The sequence below is a fragment of the Tachypleus tridentatus genome, chromosome 3 (genome assembly GCF_004210375.1).
Source record: "Tachypleus tridentatus isolate NWPU-2018 chromosome 3, ASM421037v1, whole genome shotgun sequence".
Classification (NCBI taxonomy): domain Eukaryota; kingdom Metazoa; phylum Arthropoda; class Merostomata; order Xiphosura; family Limulidae; genus Tachypleus; species Tachypleus tridentatus.
This window is the reverse complement of record NC_134827.1, coordinates 77,403,961-77,427,348: the sequence shown is the minus strand read 5'-3', so window position 1 is coordinate 77,427,348 and position 23,388 is coordinate 77,403,961. Positions and strand designations below refer to the sequence as shown.

General features: G+C 30.5%; 1 protein-coding gene across 5 annotated transcripts in view; it reads right to left on the bottom strand.

Annotated features, from left to right (window-relative positions):
- The window catches only part of LOC143247252 (uncharacterized), a 56,791-nt gene that overhangs the window by 6,717 nt on the left and 26,686 nt on the right, over window positions 1–23,388 (bottom strand). For all 5 annotated transcript variants that reach the window (XM_076494990.1, XM_076494987.1, XM_076494986.1 and 2 more), the window contains exons 2-14: window positions 21,863–22,051; window positions 21,253–21,282; window positions 19,375–19,664; window positions 18,230–18,413; window positions 16,704–16,895; window positions 13,189–13,347; window positions 11,368–11,526; window positions 10,894–11,002; window positions 8,682–8,908; window positions 6,932–7,060; window positions 5,360–6,122; window positions 3,028–3,101; window positions 1,971–2,256 (exon numbers count right to left, since the gene is read on the bottom strand). In XM_076494990.1, the coding sequence (XP_076351105.1) occupies window positions 1,971–2,256; window positions 3,028–3,101; window positions 5,360–6,122; window positions 6,932–7,060; window positions 8,682–8,908; window positions 10,894–11,002; window positions 11,368–11,526; window positions 13,189–13,347; window positions 16,704–16,895; window positions 18,230–18,413; window positions 19,375–19,664; window positions 21,253–21,282; window positions 21,863–22,002 (2,742 nt within the window). In that variant the 5' untranslated portion in view covers window positions 22,003–22,051. The remainder of the gene's footprint in view (window positions 1–1,970; window positions 2,257–3,027; window positions 3,102–5,359; window positions 6,123–6,931; window positions 7,061–8,681; window positions 8,909–10,893; window positions 11,003–11,367; window positions 11,527–13,188; window positions 13,348–16,703; window positions 16,896–18,229; window positions 18,414–19,374; window positions 19,665–21,252; window positions 21,283–21,862; window positions 22,052–23,388) is intronic.

The window sequence follows — 23,388 nt, the reverse complement described above, 5'->3', positions numbered from 1 at the left end:
CTGAGATGTGTGTACATACAACATTATTGGGGAGAAATTAATGTTATTAACTTTCACTGTTAAGAAATTTCTGAACTGAATCTAATTTTAATTTCCACTGAATTATTAACACTTTAACCCTTTTAACACTACCATTCATATTAGCAAATATATGAAACACAGCCACTTTAGGACAATAACTACAGATTTTTGAAAATAAATATATCTTTTTTGATAAGTTTACTCTATCTAATAAAACATCATTACATCATATGAATATATATTCAATGTCATTATGCTATGCTGGCCCTACAGCAAAATTTCTCATATCCCTTTTCTACAAACATAAATTCTGTGGTTCAAGTAACTTATCCATTTCACAAATAACTAATTGTTCTGGATAGAGTACTTTACCTGAAACACTTAAGCCAATTTTTATATCTTTACACAGCCAAATTATTGCTTATTTTAATCTATCTGATTTTAATAAATATAAATACTTCATAATAGCAACAATATAATTACAACATTAATAAATGCTACATGCTAGGTTCATATTGTTAAAAAGAAATTTTGAATACAATATAACTAAAACTAATATAATTTATCAAATTTTACTACTGAATTCCTTTAAAATATAACATATAATTCTTTCAGTTTGGACTTTGTCCAACAATGATCTCAGACCATGCTAGGACATTGCACATAAAAAAGCTGCATTATTTTGAAATCACCACTTGGAACTTTTGTAAAGACAAACATAACCTAAGCACAATAAGTAAAACAGTAAAATAGATTTATTTCTTTTTTGTGACATACAACAAACCAAACTTATGGTATAATTAGATTATATGAAAGCATATGACCAAAGAAAGTTTTCTAAATTTACCAACTGAAAGTTAACTAATCCACAAAAGTACCAAAAGGAAACTGAATGGTAAACAAGTTGCAAGGTGAAAGGAAACAATCCCAGCTTTCAAAGAGTATATTGTTAGATTTATAAATTTGAAGATTCTTGATGATGAGAAACCCACCTGAAATAAAAATGTATCTTGGGAAAGCTGGTATGGATATTAACACTTTTATTGATGAGAAGAGAACAACCTTAACCTGATGATAACCTAGGAAGATCAAAACATTGTTCTCTCCTTATCAATAAAAGTGTTAATACCCATACTAGCTGTTCTAAGATACAAATTTGAAAATTAATAGTCTTGGTTTGAGTTTACATACTGATAAAGTATATTTTATTATAATTTAAGGTATGAATAATGTTTAGAACAGGTACAACATTTCTATCACTGGTGCGATCATGATAATGTACACAAGTTTTTATAGTAAAGAACGTTTTACTATTTAAAATCAACTTGTGTATGTGATAATAATTGCATTGAATATCTACTTCCAGAAGTAAAATTACAACTGAAAGGCAAATAATTGACATAAGGGTTAGTAGTTTGTATTTTTGTTTTATTTCTTTACCACAAACAAATGTTACTAAAATTTACATCAAAACAAAATTCTAAATCTCAACATTTTAGCTGTAGTTTATTCTGTAGATGATTTGTAGAAAAATAATTTAAATTTTAAAAATTCTGATACCATGTGCTCTCATAAAACAACACAAGATACTCATTAAGTACTACTAAGCACTATGAAACAACAAACTTAATGGTCATAAAGCCTTTACCTGTATTAGTAAATGAAAACTTGTGATCTTATAGTTGTCTGTATTTATCAGGTAATATTAATTTCTTAGTGACTTCACAGTTCTTCTACTGTTGGTAGTAGAAACTCAATAAGCCATACAAGTATCTCATTATAATAATATGCACACAGTTACTTCAACAAAATGATGATTGGTTAAATATTCCATAAATTCTAAATGACTAAATATAAATTGTTGTACTCTGACCAGAAAGACAACTTCACTGGTTCCAGTATGTTCAAACTCATATGTTTAGTTTCTTTCACAAAAAACATTAACTTACTCGTTGCAGCTTTGGCAGTTGAATTTTCCTTCTAAATGTAATAGAAGGAGAGTTTATTCCACATATACTGTGCCGTTGGCTGATGCCCGAGTTCTCGGAGGGGTGCCCGTCCTTTTCCTCATCCAGATGGTGTGGGATGTCTGGGTTCGAAAGGCTGGACAAAAGGTCATTGGTTGTACAATGGCTACTTGAGTATTCACTGGTGTTTTCCTCTTCGGACAGATTGCCTTCAGAGCTTAGGGTTGATACGGACTGCCTGCTACTTCGTTTATGTATTCTAACAAGGCTGAAAATAGAATCACAATTTGTTTCAAATTTTGAGATAGAAGTAAACACATTCTTCATAACTGCTTAAAGTTAGAAACTTCAAAACGTTTTGACAAATGGGTAATTCAGTTTATAGGATAATTCACAGAAGAGTATAACAAGCGAATAAATGGACAATTTTTGCTGCTTGAGAAAAAACTGCATCAGTGATGACAAATTAGTAATTACATAGAGCTCACTGAACATTCAATGACATGTACATTACCACATAAAGAGTTAAATAATTACTTATAAATAAGCCTTCTTAACCTTGGGAAAAAACACACATATGAAATGTTACACAATAGTTGTTTACTTTTTAAAATAGCATATACCATTTAGTCAATTAATTAAAATTGAAAATATCTTGCTACTAAGTAAATATTTTCAGTGATTCATTAAGATAATTTTTGAAATTGATTTTAGTCACTAAGATCTATATTTTAAATTGGTGACTCTTCTGTAAAGAGAAATACAGTTACATTTAACTACAAGGTAACTATACCAGTATATATATGTTTACCCATGACTTAATACAGTTACATTTAACTACAAGGTAACTATACCAGTATATATATGTTTACCCATGACTTAATACAGTTAAGTTTAACTACAAAAAACTATACCAGTATATATATGTTTACCCATGACTTAATACAGTTAAGTTTAACTACAAAAAAACTATACCAGTATATATTTACCTGACTTAATACAGTTTAATTACAAGATAAGTATACTAGTATATATTTACCCCTGACTTTTTAGCACACAGTCATCACTATCATCAACTTCCCCTTCTTCTTCTGAACTACTTTCATCATGAATCTATAAAAACAAAACAAATGTTTCATATAAATTACTTTATTTAGCTCCATTTAATCTAAACACTTGATATACTAACAGTACTCTGTTACATAGGACAGCGAGTTGACAACACCGACTACCTACAGGAAAGGTAGCTAGTTAACAACACCTAGTACTCACAGGGAGGGATAGTGAGTTGATAACACCTAGCACCCACAGGGAAGGTAGCAGGTTGACATCTCTACTACCTGCAAGGAAGGTAGCTAGTTGACAACACCTAGTACCTACAAACTCTTGAGTTACTCTGATCAAATAATGGAATTTGACAATCACTCTTATAATGCACTCACGGAAACATGATTCTGTTGCAAAAGGAAGTAAACCTTGGATTCTCAGGTTCACATGTTGGCATGCCAATTTCAAAAAGACATATATACTCAAGAAGCAACAATTTAATCAAGTCTACAATTTATCTAACAGTTTGATCAAGTCTACAATTATGCTAATACTTTATCCAACTCTATACATGCACACTAATTAAAATATATTTAAATATTTCATTAGAACCTGATGGAAGAAGTATTACTCTATATGACAGAATTTCTAATTTACACATATGACTTACAATAACTTGTAATAAACTGGATATTAAGAAAGGGAATGGTATTTCAAATTGTACTGTAAGCATTCTTCTGTCTAGTTTCATGAGTTGTGATATACAATACAAGCTGTGTTCTAGTTCAACATGAAATGATAATATAAAGCTAATTAGTTATTCAAGGATCCCACACTTGGTTAAAAATGGTTTTCCAGGACATTTCATGACACTTTATAGCCTCACATCACACCTCGTATCTAATCAGTCCTCACTTTTTTTTTTTTTTATTTAATCAACAATGTTTTAATTAAGTTAGTTCTTGAATGGAATGATTAGCTGTAATCAAATAAAGTCATGTATTTCAGTCACAGCCTTACATAATGTCTTTACAACATTCATGTTTTTCTCCATTTCCCATTACTATTATAGGACTTAATATTAACCCATGTTTTTTAGGTTTTCCAATACACTGTTTGTATGGTTAATTCACTTAACTTACACAAGTTAAAACACTATTGCTCATGTTGTTAATATATATCCAAGTACGGTAAACTTATGATGCACGAATTGCGGACTTACAACACAGTACACTTATTACCAGACATTTTGGTATATACATTCTGTCTACAAGTGTGAAGTTGAGTTCAACAAAGGTTCATTAGATTCAGCTTTTGTGTTTGTTGTGTCTCAGATACAGGTTATACTGATCAACAAAACATATTAAAAACTGAAGATTTTTAAAATTAAACATCTGATGCTACAATTCACATGAAACAACTAATATAATACACTAACGTGATGTACTGAAGAATTGTACTGTATTAACATAATTTAGAACTTGAAACATAAGAATGTATATGGTAAACATTTAAATTGGTAATTATTTAAAATACTTGACATTATTGGTTAAATTAATGGATGTTAAAGTTACTTCTAGCAATTTATATAGTATACTCAGAGATGCAAACTATTTCAAATAACTGAACGAGGCCTCTTTTTTTTTTTACATCTCGTGAACGATCGCATTAGTGTTTCTATGCTGCTTAGAAAACGAGAAATACCCATCTACGCGAGCGCTGATTGGCTGACAAACACTGATGACGTAACTATGGATTCCCCCTCGTACCCAGTATAGAGAAGCACTGCACTCTAACTATTGGTAGACGTCGGAGATACAAATATTTTTTATTATTTCAAGCACAAACATGAAAATCGCAAGTAGCCATTTGGACTATGTCTTTTATTTATTATCAAAATTTATTTGTATCTCACTAGAAATTTTCTTTTCACCCCTTTCAAGCCCTGGGGGAACAATTTATCACTTTATTGTATAGGCCTATAAAATATATAATAATTTGGAAGTTGCAGCAAGTCGTAATATTTGTCTGTATGAGCGTATAATTGTAATGTATACACCAAAATCATAATGATTGGCATCTCTGTATACTTATTTGACTGTAGACTGTTTTGTTATTGTTATAATTTTGTGACTAATTAACATAAATTTACAATACCCTAACAGAATTAAAATTAATCCTTTTCTAGTTAACCATTAAAATACAGATCAACACAATTAAAAGCTTTTCTTTTGCTAAAAAAAAAATTACAACAAGTGGAAATAAACTATAATTTTTTTTGTTTTTACTTGATGCAGTTTTAACAGAACAAATGTGACTCCCACCTGCAGCGTCTTCTGAGGACCAAGAGACCACGTGTGACCACTAGTAGCCAGAACTGGTACTGAAATAGCAGTGGGTGATTCGTCACTGTCACTGATCATTCTTTTGAACCTCCGACTTGTCTTTGGACTAAGACCTTCTTGTACTGAAGGAAACAACTGTAACACACCATTAGCGTTCAACTTGTTATTTGTTCTAGGCTTATTTTCATAATTAATTACTTCTCTTTTGTTCATGTGATCATTATCAGAATTTTCAAGGGACCTTGGACATTTTTCAGGATATTTTTGCAGATCTGAGGTCTCTAATGAGCCTTCTTGCTCCTCACTTGTAATTTTGTTACTTTCTGGAAAACTGTTCTTGCAACTACAACATTTCATATCACTACTTGAACACCTACAAATTTTGCAAATGGAATTACAGTTACTTTCATCGCTGTAAATTTCAGACTCATTAACACCATCGTTTGCTGGTTGAATATCAAATGGTTTAGTTACACTAGGACTAATCAAATCATTCTCATTCAGACAAGCTCTCCAATCTGTTTGAACTTCATTATCTACCATGCCTTCTTGTTCCTTCCTTGGGCTAGTCTTTGGAGAAGAATTATAGCTTCCAGATCCTCCAAAATGGTATGTTCCTGATCCACCGTGACTACCATTTCGCCGATGACGAGCCCGACGGATCCGAGCCTTGACTGAACAATGACCAGACGATGATGCAACATTGGAGGTTACAGCATTAAGCTTCTGGGGGTTCTCAGGGCTATAAACAAATAAAAATTAAAATTTCTTTGTGACAAACACACACAAAAATGTAGAAAAAGGTCCAGTGGCTAAAGATAGGTTATCTAATGGTATTTAAAATTCTCACAAGATCCAACAATTTCTTATATCATAAAATTACAAAATCCCTATTTATATGAATATATATAAAGAAATATAATGGATAGGCCCTCTCTTAAACTTTAGCTTTTCTGCAGATAATAATTTAAAACATTACTTACTCGATTTACCTAATTTTGTTAAACTTTTATATGTAAGCTCTCCTTTTACTACATCAATGTTCTTTCTTTGTGTGACAACAACATTTACGTATCATGCTTTTTGTAATAATAGGAATGATCACATGCAAGTCACAATCTCATAAGTGGATTAACTTTTAGAATACAACAGGCTTAATTTGACTGATCAGATCATCATAAAAACATGTGTATGTTTGGTGAAGGTATAACACCAAACTTCTGAACAAATAAAAACTGTACTTCAAAGATATTAAGTTAATAAACAGCCCAAGACTAAAATACTTTCAGTAAAATAAAGTTATAAAAGTTAAGCACAAATATATTAAAAGAATCAAGTCCCCTAACGTAACAGAATCAGTGAACTATTAACTTTCATAAATATTCTATAAAGTCCAGCTAAATTATTTGATGATAATGCATCATAAGACAAGTTCCAAGCTGGTCATCATGTCATGTTTTTGACATTACAACCCATGTTTCATTAAAATTTCTTGAACAATTACTATGTTCTAGATTATGTTTGTAAAAGCCAGGATCATTAGAAACAAACCTCGTCTGTTCTGACTGCAACTTATAACTTCGTTTTTTGTTGAGCCTTTCATGGGCTTTCAGTAATGGCCTTACAATACGCTTCTTGTGAGGCTTAATTCCAGAACACTGCTGAATTACTTGTTCCTGCCTATTAAGATACATTGTAGGATTCTAATGAGTACAGGTTTCCATAGATAAATATATGAATAACAGTAAAATTGTTTTGTCAGTCATAATAAAAAGAAATGTACTTTAACTCAATTAGATGATGCTCTAGTTTAAACGAATCTAATTATAGAGAAACTTTTCAACCCTTTACTCTCTGAATCAGCATGGCAGATATCCCACAATTTTTTTTGTTCTCACAGTGAAAATACTTAACAAAACTTTATAAAATTTAGTATAAATATTCTAATTAGTTGTTTTAGAACATCATAGAATATTGCCTAGTTTTTATATCATTTTTTTATATTTTAAAATTCCAAAGTTTCGTTTAGAGGGACATAATTTTAAAAAGAAACAAACATGGATTCTTTCAGTTTAATTTTTTTTTGTTTTTTTTAGCATTGATTGGATGTTCCATCTTATACATCCAGGGAGTTTCAACTTCTTTCATACTCTTTAATGTATCTTTTGATAATTTATTTGGCTAGCTGAAGAAGCAGTTCCACTTCTAGCAATAAATAATAAAAAATATTAAAACTGACAATAATGTACTATGGCCCATGACCTTACTTTTCAAATTGTGTTGTGTCACTGTTACCTCTGTCAGGTCAGGTTTGGAAAAAATATGCTGGGTCAAAATGAGCTTAATATGGACTGAATAGAGTTTGTTTTTAATATGTGAGTTATTCTATTTGTATTTAACAATAATATTCAATCAAAAAGAATCCAAGTCATAAGAATAGTTTGCTATCACTTTTTAACTAATTTAACCTGATTCCTGTCATGAAAAGATATTCTGGAGCTTTGAAATAAATTCAATTAAAAACGAAAGCAATTTTAGGGACAAAAATAATATCACAAGTATATAAAAAATTCTTAGATACTAAGTGTTAAAAAGTTCAAGTAAGAACCTTTTGTTCATCACCACAAGAGCTTCAGGCAGTCAATATGTGAACAAAGTTCAAGTTACTGCTAATACCACTTTATCTGTACTACACTGACATTGAAATATTAGTTTTACATATTACATTTCTTTTAACCATTGACTGTCGCCATCTTCCAAGTTGAGCATCATTAGTAATTGTTCAAACCACACTGGGTGGCAAGATACAAGGGTGGTAATGAAGAAACGTACTAGTAAAACCACCGAAAGAAGAGAAAAATCATTGTAAAACAATATAAAAATTTTTTTAAAATCTACAAAGTACTGTTTAAAGGTAAGACTTGTCAGAGGTGTGCAAAAATCAGAGTTTTATCTTATATTTCACTCATGAATTACATTAAATATGTGTTATATAATCATATAATACTAATCATAAAATACTTAGAAGTAAAACAATGCTCAAAAATAAGGAATACCAACATATTTTTCTCTATAAATTTAGAAAGGTTGGCATGCAGATGTGTAGCCAAAAGGTAAAACTTGCACACAGGTCGTAATAAAGTTAAACAGATATGATACCGAATAAATTCAACATGCAAAGGAGTAGACATCTCCAAGGAATCTTTATTATAACATAAATAAATTCATATGTTTTATGTACACATACATACGTGTGTGGGCATGTGTATGATACATGCAGTCATAAGATTTTACCACTTACTTCAACAGTTCCTTCTCTCTTTGCTCTAGTTGCAATAAACAAGCAGCTAGCTCCATATACAGATTATTGGCACGGTCTAATTTACGTTCATAATGCTCACGAATATCTTGGGCATGTCGTAACTCATCTCTTCTCCTTTGCACAAGATCCTTCTCTACATGAGAAATGTGATTTCCATCCTGTTTAATTTCATTCATGTACTGCTTTATTTCCTCTTTCCAAGAAGCCTAATAAAAAAAAAGGTTTGAGGTGACATGGTGAACTATACCAAAACACAGTGTATAAAATACAAGAATTCACAGAAAAACTAATTGAAATATAAAAATCAAATACAAAGACAGAGAACTTTCTGAATATATAGAAATGTAAACATGCTACATTACTTAATAATATTTACACAAGAAATGAAAGAACAGTATAAATCTGATCATTTCCTCAACATCTAGCAACAACATTAAGAAAAACACACTTTCAACTAAAATATAATACTTTCTGCTCAACATCTAGCAGCAACATTAAGAAAAAGACTTTCAGCCAAGATGTAATACTTTCTCCTCAACATCTAACAACATTAAAAAACGCACACTTTCAACCAAGATGTAATACTTTCTGCTCAACATATAGCAACAACATTAAGAAAACAACACTTTAAACTAGGATGTAATACTTTCTGCTCAACATATAGCAACAACATTAAGAAAACAACACTTTCAACCAAGATGTAATACTTTCTGCTCAACATATAGCAACAACATTAAGAAAACAACACTTTAAACTAAGATGTAATACTTTCTGCTCAACATATAACAACAACATTAAGAAAATAACACTTTCAACCAAGATGTAATACTTTCTGCTCAACATATAGCAACAACATTAAGAAAACAACACTTTCAACCAAGATGTAATAGTTTTTGTTCAACATCTAGTAAGAAAAACACACTTTCAACTAAGATATAATCCTTCCTAAGTCAGTTTTACCACTTATATCATATCCGTCTTCTATGACGTAAAGACCAATGACAAGTACTCAAAGTGGATATCGTTTTACAGTTTTTTTTAGCAATTCAAATTTGCACAGAGGATAGATGGAGTGTAGAAGCAATAGTAAGACATGAACCAGTTAAGTGCTCTATCCTGATAAATACACAAGTCAATTAAATGCTCTATCCTGATGAAAGCATATGTTAATTAAATGCTCTATCATGATGTAGACACAAGTAGAAACATTGATAGTTTTTGTAGATATTAGTTTTTACTAGTTACTTATATACTCAAACATTGCTGTAAAACTAAGAAATGATTATTTCAAATTTTGCTACACAGTCAATTATAAATTGACAATTAATGTCTTCATGCATCTTAAAATAAGTGTGGTCTTATTTCTCAGGTGTAACAAACTGAAGTCAGCTTAATAAGTCATTAGTGGTGTTTTTTTTTCTTCTTTTTCACAACAACAAAAAAAATATTGTCTGGTATCACATGACAGTGTTAATTTTAAAATATCCTGCAATAATACAAAGAACCTAACTCAAACAGTTCAGCTTTTCATTAGCCACCATAGTCACTACTCATGCTCAACGCATAAGTTACAAGTTTTTCTATAACAACAATAACAAAATTTTAAATTTTACAAAGAAATTGGATACCTCAACATGAATTATTGAGATTTTGATGTTTTTATACAATAATGAAGAGCTATTACCATATTAAAATTATCATACATGTGTATACACCAAAATATATAAAATTAATTTATCTTTGGTTATATCCTACATAATGGTTTCATTCTGAGAACATAGTGAGTGTATTTCAGGTGAATTCAGTTTTCAAGAGATATTGAGAAAAATGAGCTGAAATAAAATACATTTTACTTCTTAAACAAAGTCATGCATATTTAATGAAATATATCACGAACTGTTGGATAATTGTAGTGAGAGGTGTAGAAACATAACAGTTACTGGCTTTTACTAAAAATGCTGTTAATACTTTATCAATTTTACTTGGAGAAAACTGTGAAAAGCATGCCTCAAACATTTTAGAGATTAGAACAAGTTAATCATGAACTTGGGAGTTAACTTGTCACTAGAAGAAACAACTAAAATAATGTTATTTTTTAATTGGAATATTTAATGTCTGTACAGCCATAGAGTATCTATGACTAAAACTCATCAAAAATTGGTAATGTTAATGTAAACAAAGTTTTCTGGACCTGGGTTTTAAAATATTTTTCTTTTGGTGTGCTCAAAATCTCCACTGCTGCTATATCAAGATGCATCAAGATGTGTCGAAACGAGGGCCGATTCCGAGGCTTGGCACTCCTGGAACACAAAATTGTTCTTTGTCAATACTTCCTCTAAAGTGCTCATATTTGACCTTAGATTCAAAAACATATCAATTAACATAACTGATAATTTCATGCAAGCTTACTTCTTCAAATATTCACAAAGAAGAAAAGTCGTGAATTATGTATAATCTGAGAGAAGCTATAATAAAAAAGAAAATCAATAAATAAACACACAACCAATACAGTACAAAACTGAAAGAGACTTCCAAGAGTTGCAAATTACTTTAAGACAAAAAAAATTAATCTTTACTTAAAAATAAGGCATGATAATGGCTTTTCATGATAAATTCGGTGTATATTAAAAAGTGCCTGATTTTGTGGTCTTAAAGCTTTGCTTACCAGCACTGTTTCATAAGCAGCATGAATCCTTCTGGACAAGTTGTAGGAATAGGAAGACGAAGGCTATTGTTTCCAACACCCCATATGACAGCAGAGGAATCAACGTCTCTGTATGGTGTTTCACAGGTCAGTAACTCCCAGATTACCACTCCAAATGACCTAAAAATCAGTGTGGACAACTAAATGATTTGTAAAACAGAGTATGGTGCTTTTTTCTTTTTTACACATTCAAACAAGTATCTTTCAGGTAGTTCCTAACAGCATCTAAAAGATGGGCCACATCTAGAATGATTTAATATAACATAAAATTTTGAAATAATACAAGACCAACTGGTCCATCTCAGCTGTTCCACCCTCTAAATTAAATTAAAATTATTTTAAAAAAAATCTTAAATCTGGTCCTAATCAATCATGTACTTATCAAATGTTTTCTTAAATGCACTTAAATGTACTGCTTCTACAACATCTAAGGGCAACCTACTCTAAAAGCCAAACACCCAGCTAGAAAAATAAAACTGTTTAGATGAAGATGACTCCTACCCTACCAAAATTTATACTTAGGTCTCCTAGTCCTACCGTTCTCACAATGCAAAAAAAGATGACATATCAACATAATCAATTCTCTTTAGAGTACTAAATGTCTCAATCAGACATCCCTTAACTCTCTTTCCAAGAGAAAATAATTTGAGAGATTTCAGCCTCTCCTTGTATCACAACCCCTTCATCCCAAATGACCCTTCTCTAAACCCTTTCCCATAATTCAATGCCTTTCCTAAGGTAAGGAACCTAGGACTGAACACGATACTTCAAATGTAGCCTAACCAGTGACCTATACAAAAAAATTATAACCTCTTTACTCTTGTATTTAATATTTTTGTAGATACAACTTAAATCCTATTTGTCTTACCACTAGCAACAGCACGCAATCCATGCTTTAGAGATGGAATAGCTAATGCCTGACCATTGTGAGAAATTATAATTCATTATAAATATCACATGCCCACTGAAGTGAAATATCAATAAATCTTTTTTACACTCATATGCTGTTTGTTTAAAATGTTTCAATGATTCTGGTTTTACATATAAAACAAAAACAATACATAGGATGTTGTTTTTGTTTGTTATAAGGCACAAAACTATACAAAGGGCTATCTGTGCTCTGCACACCACGGTATCAAAACCTGATTTTTAGAGGTACAAGTCTGCAGACATACCAAAGTGGGGCTTTATATTTTAGAAACCGTGAAATATATTCATATTACTAGTATTTGGACCAAGTTTATGTTTACACCATTTAAACAAAAACAACATAAAAACTTTTATGACTATTCTTATCCATTTGTTTAAAAATAAATTCTTCAAATGTATATCTGAATGGGTAATAAATACCTAGACAAATGAAAAATGTGACATATTTTATCACAGATGTCAGTGAAGATATTTCTTCACTTGCTTTGTACAAGTGATAAAAACTTTAGTGTTTGTTTACCTTCTAACGCTTTGTTAGTTAAAACAAATTAACAAGTTTTCCACTATAAAATATTGGAAATGTCTTTTAGCTAGCTGATTATACAGCAAATCATATATTTGACATGGAAATATGACAAAATAAACTTAAAAAAACTTTACATTCTAGTGGATGCAGAACCTTTTTGACGATACAAAAATAACAATAAAAATATAATTTCTCAAAAGCATGAAAGTTGTTAAGTTTTTCATTGCATACCTTAAGTAAAAATTAACAAAACTGTATTGTTCATCTCTACTCTAACTGTATCACAATGACATTTTAAAATTTAAAAATGAGGGTAAAATACTAACCATATGTCCACCTTTTCTGAACAAGGTTCATTACGAATAATTTCTGGAGCCATCCAAGCTACAGTACCAGCAAATGACATTCTTGTGCTGATTTCATTCCATTGTCGACATGTTCCAAAATCTGATATCTTCAGGATTCCATTAAGGCTTATAAGAACACTAATGAAGAGAATGATCATTATTATTTTCAAGACAACCTGTAATATATTTTCAGTTTTTATTATACAAGTAAAGATCATTACCAAATTAACAAAGTGTTTTAAAGCAATAAATCACAGATTCACTTATTACTATAGAACAGATCACCTTCTCATGTTTAGATAAACCAGTAAGAGCTTGTGTCTCACTGTTTGTCAAGACAATTACCGAACACAAGAAAGTTCTTTAGATACCATATGAAACTGTGATAGACCCAAAACACTCTTATGTATTCTCTTTATCAAAAATGAGAGATCCTGAATTGATTTCTTTTTTAAAACTCCTGTAATTAATAGAGTAAACAAGAGTCATCGACACAGAAATGAGTTACTTTTATTAGGAACTTACTTTCAAAATTACCTGTGAATTATTTTTTAAAAAATCACAATATGAAAATGGGTAATCCACTGTTCCCTCTTCTTATCTTCACAGGAGACTTTAAAAATAAATTCTTATTATTACTGTTTTTATGAACTTGCAACATCTACTTCTCTTTCTTTAACCATTTTTCAATGGGCTCGGTATAAAATACACAAGTTTGTCTACATATTTGCACTGTAACTTTTGATACAGTTTATGTATCTTTACAAAATCTGATAGACTTTTAGTAAAAATTACAAGTATTGTGTGTAGAAAAAATCAGAGTCTGTATCGTTAATAGTCTGGTGCAAGGTAATTTCATGTTATGATAAACTATTCTTCACTGTCTGCCACTTAACAAATCATTTAACCATCATAAAGAAATAGGAAATAAATATAAATTATGTTTTTCATGCTAAAATGACTGTGAATTATACCATGAAAATACAAGTGTTTAGTCTAAATAGCTTAAGTCTCATAATATATACTTATTTTCTATTAAACTGACCTACCAGTCATGTCTAGCTAACATTGTATTGATGCAATGCACATGCACTCATAATACCGTACCCAGTAATATAAAACTGACCATTAGGTGTTCCTGCCTTGGCTGTGTTTTAGTGGACTAGTATTATGTAATATGCAGTCACATTTCAATTATTATACATTATATATGTATGTAGATAATTATTAAAAAATAAGTTAAACTTATTTTTCTTAAAATACGGAACAATAAATCAAGAAGTAAAGCAAACAATTATTTCTTCTCGTTATGACCTTTGAACTCAGTTGTTGCTGGATGTAGGTTGCTGAGCCTTTTAAAATTTTGCACAGGGAGGATATCAAAGAAAACTTTTTTTAGGTTTTATATACACACTTGAATAACCAAAAAATCATAAATAACTACACTGATACCAAACAAATCCAGTGTAATTTATTAAGCCTAGTAATTAACATTTATTTAGATTTTTTAAAAAAATGTGAAATTTCAAGCAGACTAAAGACATGATACATCTCACTGATATTTTGGATCAAAAGAATGTGGAAGCTTCTCAAAAATTAATATGGCTGAGAAAACCACTCTGAGGACATTCTAAGCTGTTGATTGGTTATTTACATGTCATATACTGTAGTAATAATATACAAAGGATCATTTCCAAAAATAGAAAGAAATGAATAAGGCCACTATATCTAATTTAGTACATAAACCATACCTCTTCAAAATAGAAAAATATGAGATTATTTTATACTCTAGCTTTTTAATATTTGTAATTTGAGTTCCTAATTTGTGGCTTTGGTTTGGTTTGTTCTGAATTTTGCACAAAGCTACACAAGGGCTATCTGCACTAGCTGTCCCTAATTTAGGAGCGTAAGACTAAAGGGAAGGAAGCTAGTCATCACCATCCACTGCCAACTCTTGGGCTACTCTTTTACCAATGAATAGTGGGATTGATTATTATAATGCTCCCATGGCTGAAAGGGCGAGTGTGTTTGGTGCAACGAGGATTCAAACCCACGATCCTCGGATTACAAGTTGAGTTCCTTAACCATCTGGCCATGCCAGGCCTTACTACCAGGTTATAATCAATATTAGGCCACCTAATTTGTATAAAAGTATAGACTTGGTATTTTGACATCACAAACATCCAATTTTAAACAGTGCTGCATTCAACATACCATGTGACTCACTAAAAACCTGTATTCAGGCGTGTTCTTTTAATATTTACTTCTAAATTAAGAAATTAACTGATATATAATATTTAAGTTTGAATTATAATCTACAATTTGATTCAAAACTTAATAACATAAATTCATAAAATAGTAATTCAGTAAACTTTTGAATGCACATCAACAAATGCAATGACATGGCCTTTGATCCTTAACCTGTTGTGAAAGTGTTAAATACAAATTCTCTTTTAAACCATATTCCATCTCAAAGCTGTCTCAGTCACTGTTCCACACCAAAGCCTGGTTGTTGTTCACATTGTAAAGAAACTAGACTGATAACACCTTAAAGTGCAATCTACACTAGTTACTTGTAGAAACAGCAAATACAGATATCTAGAGCATGAAACTAACCTGCTACATAATTGATAAGATTTGATTATCATACTTTGAGTATGTTTCAAAAACACAAACTAGTATTTCATTGAGCCTACATAATATACCTTATGTATTATAAAGTAATGTGTACTTAACAATCTACGTTATTACTCTACATTCCCATGAAATCACATTCTAAGCACATTTTTCAAGAGTTCCAATTTGAGATGATTATTCACTGAACAACACAAACAATCACAGTTTTTAACGTTTCCTTCATTACACAACCTACTCACTTATCATTCCAAACCTCTACATGTGCAAGGCACATACTAATTTAATGTTACGGTTTTGTAGTTTCTTATTATTGGAAACACTGATGAATAAGTTATAGTTAAAAGAGGAAATGCTCAGATCTATAGAGAATAAATGTATTCATAATGGATAAATTATTCATTTCTTACTTCAATGGTTACCATTCTAAAATTTTTTCTCTTGTTGAATAGAGAAACATAAAACTTACAATTTACTATATGTTTTTGCTTTTGTTCAAACAGGTTTTTAAGACACAAGTCCTTATTTAGTTCAAGTCTGATACAGTAATTTTAAAATATTTCTTAAAGTCTTCTTCTATGACTGATTCAGAGTTTCCATGTCTGTATTTACTGGGCAGAGAAGCTTAAAATAGTGATCATTATTGGATACCATGGATGTCAGTGACAAAACCAAGAAATGTTTATTACTCTCCAAACACTAATGACTTGATTGTAAAAACACTTGACTTTCCAGGTTTATAAATGATAGTATAAACCTTTTAATAATTGTTTATTAATTTGGAATACAGTTTCAAAATTCAAATAAAGAAAAATTATACACAGAAGATAAAATATTATAGTTAATGTGTAATCACATACTTTGGAGACTTTAAATCTCGATGAATGATCCTATAAGAATGAAGATAGTTCATTCCAGATGCAATCTGTTTACCCCAATCAACCACAGTGGGTGGTGATATCTCTTGGCCACTTTTCAACATGTCATAAAGTTGCCCATATGGACAGTATTCCATAACAATACAGTAGCACGGAGCTTGTGTGCAAACTCCTCTGTGTAAACAGAAATAAGAACAGTAAAGTTCATGTGTATTACAATATATATCACTAGAAAATTTACAAAACTTTATGTATAATTGTTAGATGTTCTTCAATCACTTATAATAATCAGAGAAGTTTCTCTGTCAACAATGTAAGATACCAGATTGAATTTTAAAGCAGAAGATACTTATTCACAGTAACTTAATAACCTAAATATTAACAGAAGTTTCTCTGTCAACAATGTAAGATACCAGATTGAATTTTAAAGCAGAAGATACTTATTCACAGTAACTTAATAACCTAAACATTTTCCTGCTAAGCAATAAGAAAATAAAGTCCAAGGAAATAAAAAACTGAGATGAAGAAATATCTAAAAATATAACTTTTCTCACAATACTTTAACTACATAATCTACCAAATATTAAATGTTAGCAGTTTAAGTTTTCACCTCTCTGATTACTGAGGAAGGACTTGTGCTATATCAACTTACTGTCCATTATACTAACTTGTTGTAATGTTCTGACTATTCACTGTCATTTTTTTTAAAGTGTTAATCCTCAGGTTGTATTAACAGCATAAATAAGTTTAGGGTGTTGTGCTTCCCTGAGTTGTAGATATTTTTAAAGAATTGAAAACCAAGACCACACAGGCTACAAACTATGAACTTGTTTATTTAGCAGATGTCTTAGTAAAGTTAACAAGTTTTGAATGCTTCAAGTTCCAGTTTTCACAGAAACTGACACCTTTTTATGCTCCACAATAAATGTGTCACTAACTATCTATCTATCTGGTGAAAGAATACTTAAGAGAGTTTCCAGGTGTCTCTAACTAAAGAATGTTCACAATATGTTTAATTAATCAATGCTTTAGTTTTTGTATAAATATTAACTGCATAATGTACACTTCAGGTTACCTTTAAAAAAAAACTAGCTATCTCACCACTTCAAGTTTATTCAACATTAATTTCATTATAACAAGAATATTAATTTAAATGGGTTCATTAATAATTTATCATTTTACTTAATACTTTTGGGTTAGCCTAAACAAATGAAGTGCATTTCTTTTAGGTTATGAACTTTCACAAACATAAGAAAGCAAATTACTTTGAAAAAATTTAATAAGCCTGAAAATATAATCTAAAAAAAACAAAACAGAGGTTGAGAAAACATGAAAAAAATCAAAATACTAATAATTTATTTCTTGAATAATTTTTGTATATACTAAAAACAAAAAATTTCAAAACTCTAATAAGGATCTTTAAAATGAAAATGTATGTACTGAGTCCAGACTAAAAACTAAATGTGTTTAAACTTTGAAAAAGTTTCAATGAAAACTTTATAACTTACTTGATTAATACAACATTGGGATGATTGAGTTTTCGAAGGTGTTTAATATCTGTCTCCGACTTTTCACGTACTTTCTTTACAGCAACCATATCATTATTCAAACGTCCTACAAAAACAGCACCCTGTGCTCCACTACCCAGCCATTGCAAATCCCTTATGTTCTCAAATGGAATTTCCCACTCATCTGTAAGAAAAAAATATGTTAGTGTTATAATTCACTTTTCATGTGATGTTTACATCTTTGTAACTATTTATTAATGTTACAATCAAAAATACTGTTAACAGTCAGGGTAACTAACTGAAAAAACAAAGAAATCTTATATATTTACCATATTTGCCTGGTTTTAAGATTTGTGCTACTGATTTTTTTTATAGTAAGAAGAGTTAATAAATACAACTTGCATCATTTGGCAAACTGTGCTCCAAAACAAGTTGACATGCTCAGTCAAAGCTGACATGTTCAGTCTATGTACCCAGGCACAATTCGTTGGACTGAGCTCATATTTGAGAATTACTATAAGTAAACGTTTTTTTATAGATTATTATATTGCAGCATAAATCTGGAATTCTGGATTACAACAAGTTATCAGTGTTACTGGATCAGAAAATTGTATCATTTAGATGTCCTAATGGTGTGTAAAGAAATGTTTATTTGTTCACACTCTTCTTAAACTTGTCTTATCTGGTTTATAGCACTAATTCATTAATGCTTAGGTGCACTGTACATTTTATTGCATTAAAAGAAAAATTTGTTTGTCATCTTTGAAAAGTAACTACACCTTAAATTTGGGTCAATACAGTAGCTAGTTATGCTATTATCAGATTGATATTTTGTTTTCAATCTAAGTAGATAGCCTGCTCTGACTGGAAGTTAATCTATAATAATAATAAAAAAGGGTGTGTGAGTGTGTGTGTGCGTGCATGAGTGACTTCCATAGCTCCAAGAGTAAAGAATCTAGAAGTCTGAAATTCTGTACACATTCTAAGTGGACCCTGAGGGTGTGCATCTAAGTATTATGACTTATTTCATCCACATTCAGTTGCATCAAAAAGATTCATTAAAGAATAATGAGGCAAGCTAATGAAAAGCACATAGAAAAACCAATCTTTACTAGAAAATACATACAAGTACAATGGATTCTTGCCTTTATTGTCACTGTTACCAGACTTCCCTAAAATGTTCCATACTGGCTTCAAACACCCTAGTAGACCATCAAACCATCCAGCTGATCGACTACTTCTATCACGAAATTCAATACAGCTGTCTTTTCCACTAGACTGTATTTGATCTTTTCCAGAACCTGTTAAGCTATGACAGCTAAGAGACCGAGGGGAACACTTGTTCTCTACACTGGAGCTTAATACTCCTAGAGGTGATTTGGAATGTTGAATTTCCACACTCAGTTGAGTAAGTTCTTCTTGAATACATAGCATACTGTAAACAATATAAAACTTTCACATTTCATATCTCAAGTCAAAATTGTTTGTTTGTTTGTTTTCTAGAAAATTTGGTATTAAAGAGGGTTTATTTAAGCCTATTATATAATGTACTGCTTTAGAGAATTTAATTCCTACAGTAATTTAAAATATTTTAAAACATTTACTTAAACAGTTCCATGTTGTGCATTTAGCTTGGATCATAGAAATTGGCCATTGTGGCTTAAGTGTCTAAAGTATTTTGATTATGGTCACAAAACAAAAGGATAGTGAAGTAAACACAGATTATAACAAATCCAGGTTCTATTTTTGTTTAAACTTCATCATATTTAACCCAGAATTATGAACAGAGATTTCATACATTTTCAAACACTTTTCTAAACTCTTTATTTACCAACTTTCTCGTAGATCCAAGACTGTTGATTAAAGGATCCATAATCATGAGTCATACAAAAACATTTTAAACAGCAGTACCATCAGGATTGAAACTAATCCCATTACATATCACAGGAATCACTCATATATCTCACATAGAAAATGAGAGACTTTACTTAGTTTTAGTCAGGTCTTTACACTGACTATGATTAGCAAATGAAAGAAGAAAGAAAATCTTACCAAAAGTAAATAGTTAGAAGCAAACAATGAACAAGTAAAATGTAGTTTTGTTTAAATTATTAATATTAATTTACTTCTCCTAATTTTACATATTTTAACAAATGCATGCATAAAACTTCACATTTCACTAGCTCACTCACAGTGTCACGTGATATCTTAAAATCTTGGTCATAACTGAACGCTACTAGTAACTATTTACACAGCAGATAATATATTAACAGAACACCCACAAAAGCTCTTATAAATAAACAACAGTAGAACAGATAATTAGTTAATACATTATGGTTCAATCACAAGATTTCTGAAAACATTATAACCTGTATATGCATACAAAACATCCATTACAACTACAATTAACTTGATGTATTATAAATTATGCAAAACTCCTTACTTATCAGTATTACCTGTAGTAATTAATAATGTAGCAACATTCACAAAAATGGATTCAGTTATAACAATTATAACACAAGACAGATTTGGTAATATCCTCATGCTGTGGGTTTCATGATTCCATTAGGCATATACCTAAAAAAGTTACTTCACCAACACATTCAAGGCCAACCACAACTACTGTGGTAAGCTATATTTTTAATGTTGTAATTTGTCAGTTAGCAGACAAAGTATGCTTAGAAAGTTCTCAAGATGTGAGATCATGTTATAATTTGAATGCAGGTTATACATAAGATGGGATCTATGAATTATCATTAGAAAACTAGTTAGACAGTGAGTTGAGAAACAATCAAAAATAGAGTAGATACAGTTACTTCAAGAAGATAAAAAGTCAATTTCAGTTACTTTATAAAAGTAAATTTATTGTTTTATATTACATAAAACATTTGTAATATAGGCCTATAGCAAGTTATGGCAGTGTGCAAGAGTTTAATTTTTATTATCTCATTATTATTTCAATCAAAAACAGATTCCTATAATTATGTAACAAGTAATTAATTTATAAAACTGATATAACATACCCTTTATCAAAGTTATCCTCCTTGTCAGTACTGTCAGCAAGAAAACACATTATTAATATTTTACTTATCAAACATTTTTACATAGGTCACAAATCAGATAAAAAAATTTCAAATTCTGGTTTTTATCTAACCATTATTGAAAATAACCAAAACATGATATTACGTAACAAGGTCACAAAACAAACTCTACACATATAATTTTATAAATCAATTGAGGACCTCCTTGAATCATGGTTTTTATATGACTATCACACTACAGTGTGTTTCATCACTGTTAGAAACTGATATTCTACTATTATTAACTGACATCAAACAACATATATTCAGTATACATTTATTTATAATTTCTTGACAAACATTTTCAACAAGAGCTTTACTTTCTGTAAATAAAAACTGTACACATGAAAAGAAGTTAGTTCTTTTATTACAAATCATGTTTTAAACTTATTAAAGGGCAGCCTTCACCACATCATATACAATCATAAAGTACCTTAATTCCTAGTTAATGCATACACAAGTGTACTGTAAAGGATAAAGAAAAATTTCCAAGTAATGTACATGCTTTAAGTCTTTAAAAACAAAAGAAGGATTTATTAATCAAATTCTTTACCTGGTTCCAAAATCATCTCTGTCCGTACTACTAAACATAATACCGAGTGAAGCGGGCGATGAGCGACTGCCACCAATATCCTCACTAGGCGGACTTTCCACTTTTATTGAACCCACCATGCTAGAAACTGGTGTGTGCATTTTGATGGTTAGTCCCAACAACCCCTTCAGATTTCTCTCAACTACATTTCTAAAGAAGCAAAAAAACAAAACACATAAAACAGTTTTACCACTGCACAGGTTGTCTTTCTGCAGGAGTGAAAGAGATGCCTGCAATAGGTAGTAAAACAATGAAGACATTTACATAATGAGTATTCTCTTACTATATTATTTGTAGTAGGGAGTTAGAACTAGAATCTGTCTACCAGGTACTAACACACAGAACATTATACAGCTTGTAAATAGTTCAGTTGCTTGTATCAAGACATTAGGATAGAAATAGATGTTTTAAGGAGAACTACCAGGACTGGATGCAGGAATATGTTACTTTAGCAGGATCCAAAACTTACATGGATGAATATCTAGGATACACATAAAAACATAAGTTGATTAGACCCATGAAGAATTAAGGGTGAAATATGTACTGGAGGTGGACTACACTTAATGCACATTAGACAGTAAGGTGTCATAGTTAATTAACACTTTAGAACAGAGAAGGTGTAGTAGTTCTATAACTTTATACTGTGTAATGAGATCACAGGTGTTACTAAAATCAATTATGATGAAATAATCAAGCTATACTAACTTTAGAGACAACAACTTATAAGTTCAAGAAGTAAGTTAAGAGGGATTTCTTGAAGTAAACTAATTCTAGCATATGGTCTAAGAGTCAACTCTGGGAGGGAAAATCAAAGATTTATTCTTAACTAGTAATGAGGATATGGTTACAATAGTTTTAGTTCCTTATTTCCACAAAACCAATTTTGAGCCAATGAGACAAGATTTATTGTTAGTAATCAGGAATTAGTTAAAAGGTGAAATAGGGAATGGTATAAACAGAAAAGTTTATACCAAAATAAAGATAAATATATTCCTAAAAAGAAATATCACAAACAAACAAATCTAATTTATTACTAAGGATGAAATCACAAATAATTACTGTAAGAAGTTCATATTTACAGAGTGGTACATTAACCTACATGGGTTTGGTTAAAATAGAAAAGAGGGTTGTGACAAACTACTGGCTTAAGGTTAAAACAGCAAAGATTTCTTGAAACATGTTATAGATAATCAAAATGTTAGATGGGAATTGGGTTCTTAAAAGTGTTGATGGGAAGGTTTTTGTTGGAGATTATAGGATGTTAAGAGTTCAGTTTCAACAAGGGAAGATGTTAGGAGTATTCCTAACCCTGAAGACTCTATTGAAAATACTGGCATTGACCTAAATCATGTAGTTACTGATCCAGCAATAGTAGTTTAAAAAAAATGTTTAGAGATTAAAAACAGATAATAAATAAAAACCAAGCAACTTTTTTTTCCAAGGGATTTATAGATCAAAGGCCAGATATGCAAGACACACACTTTCAT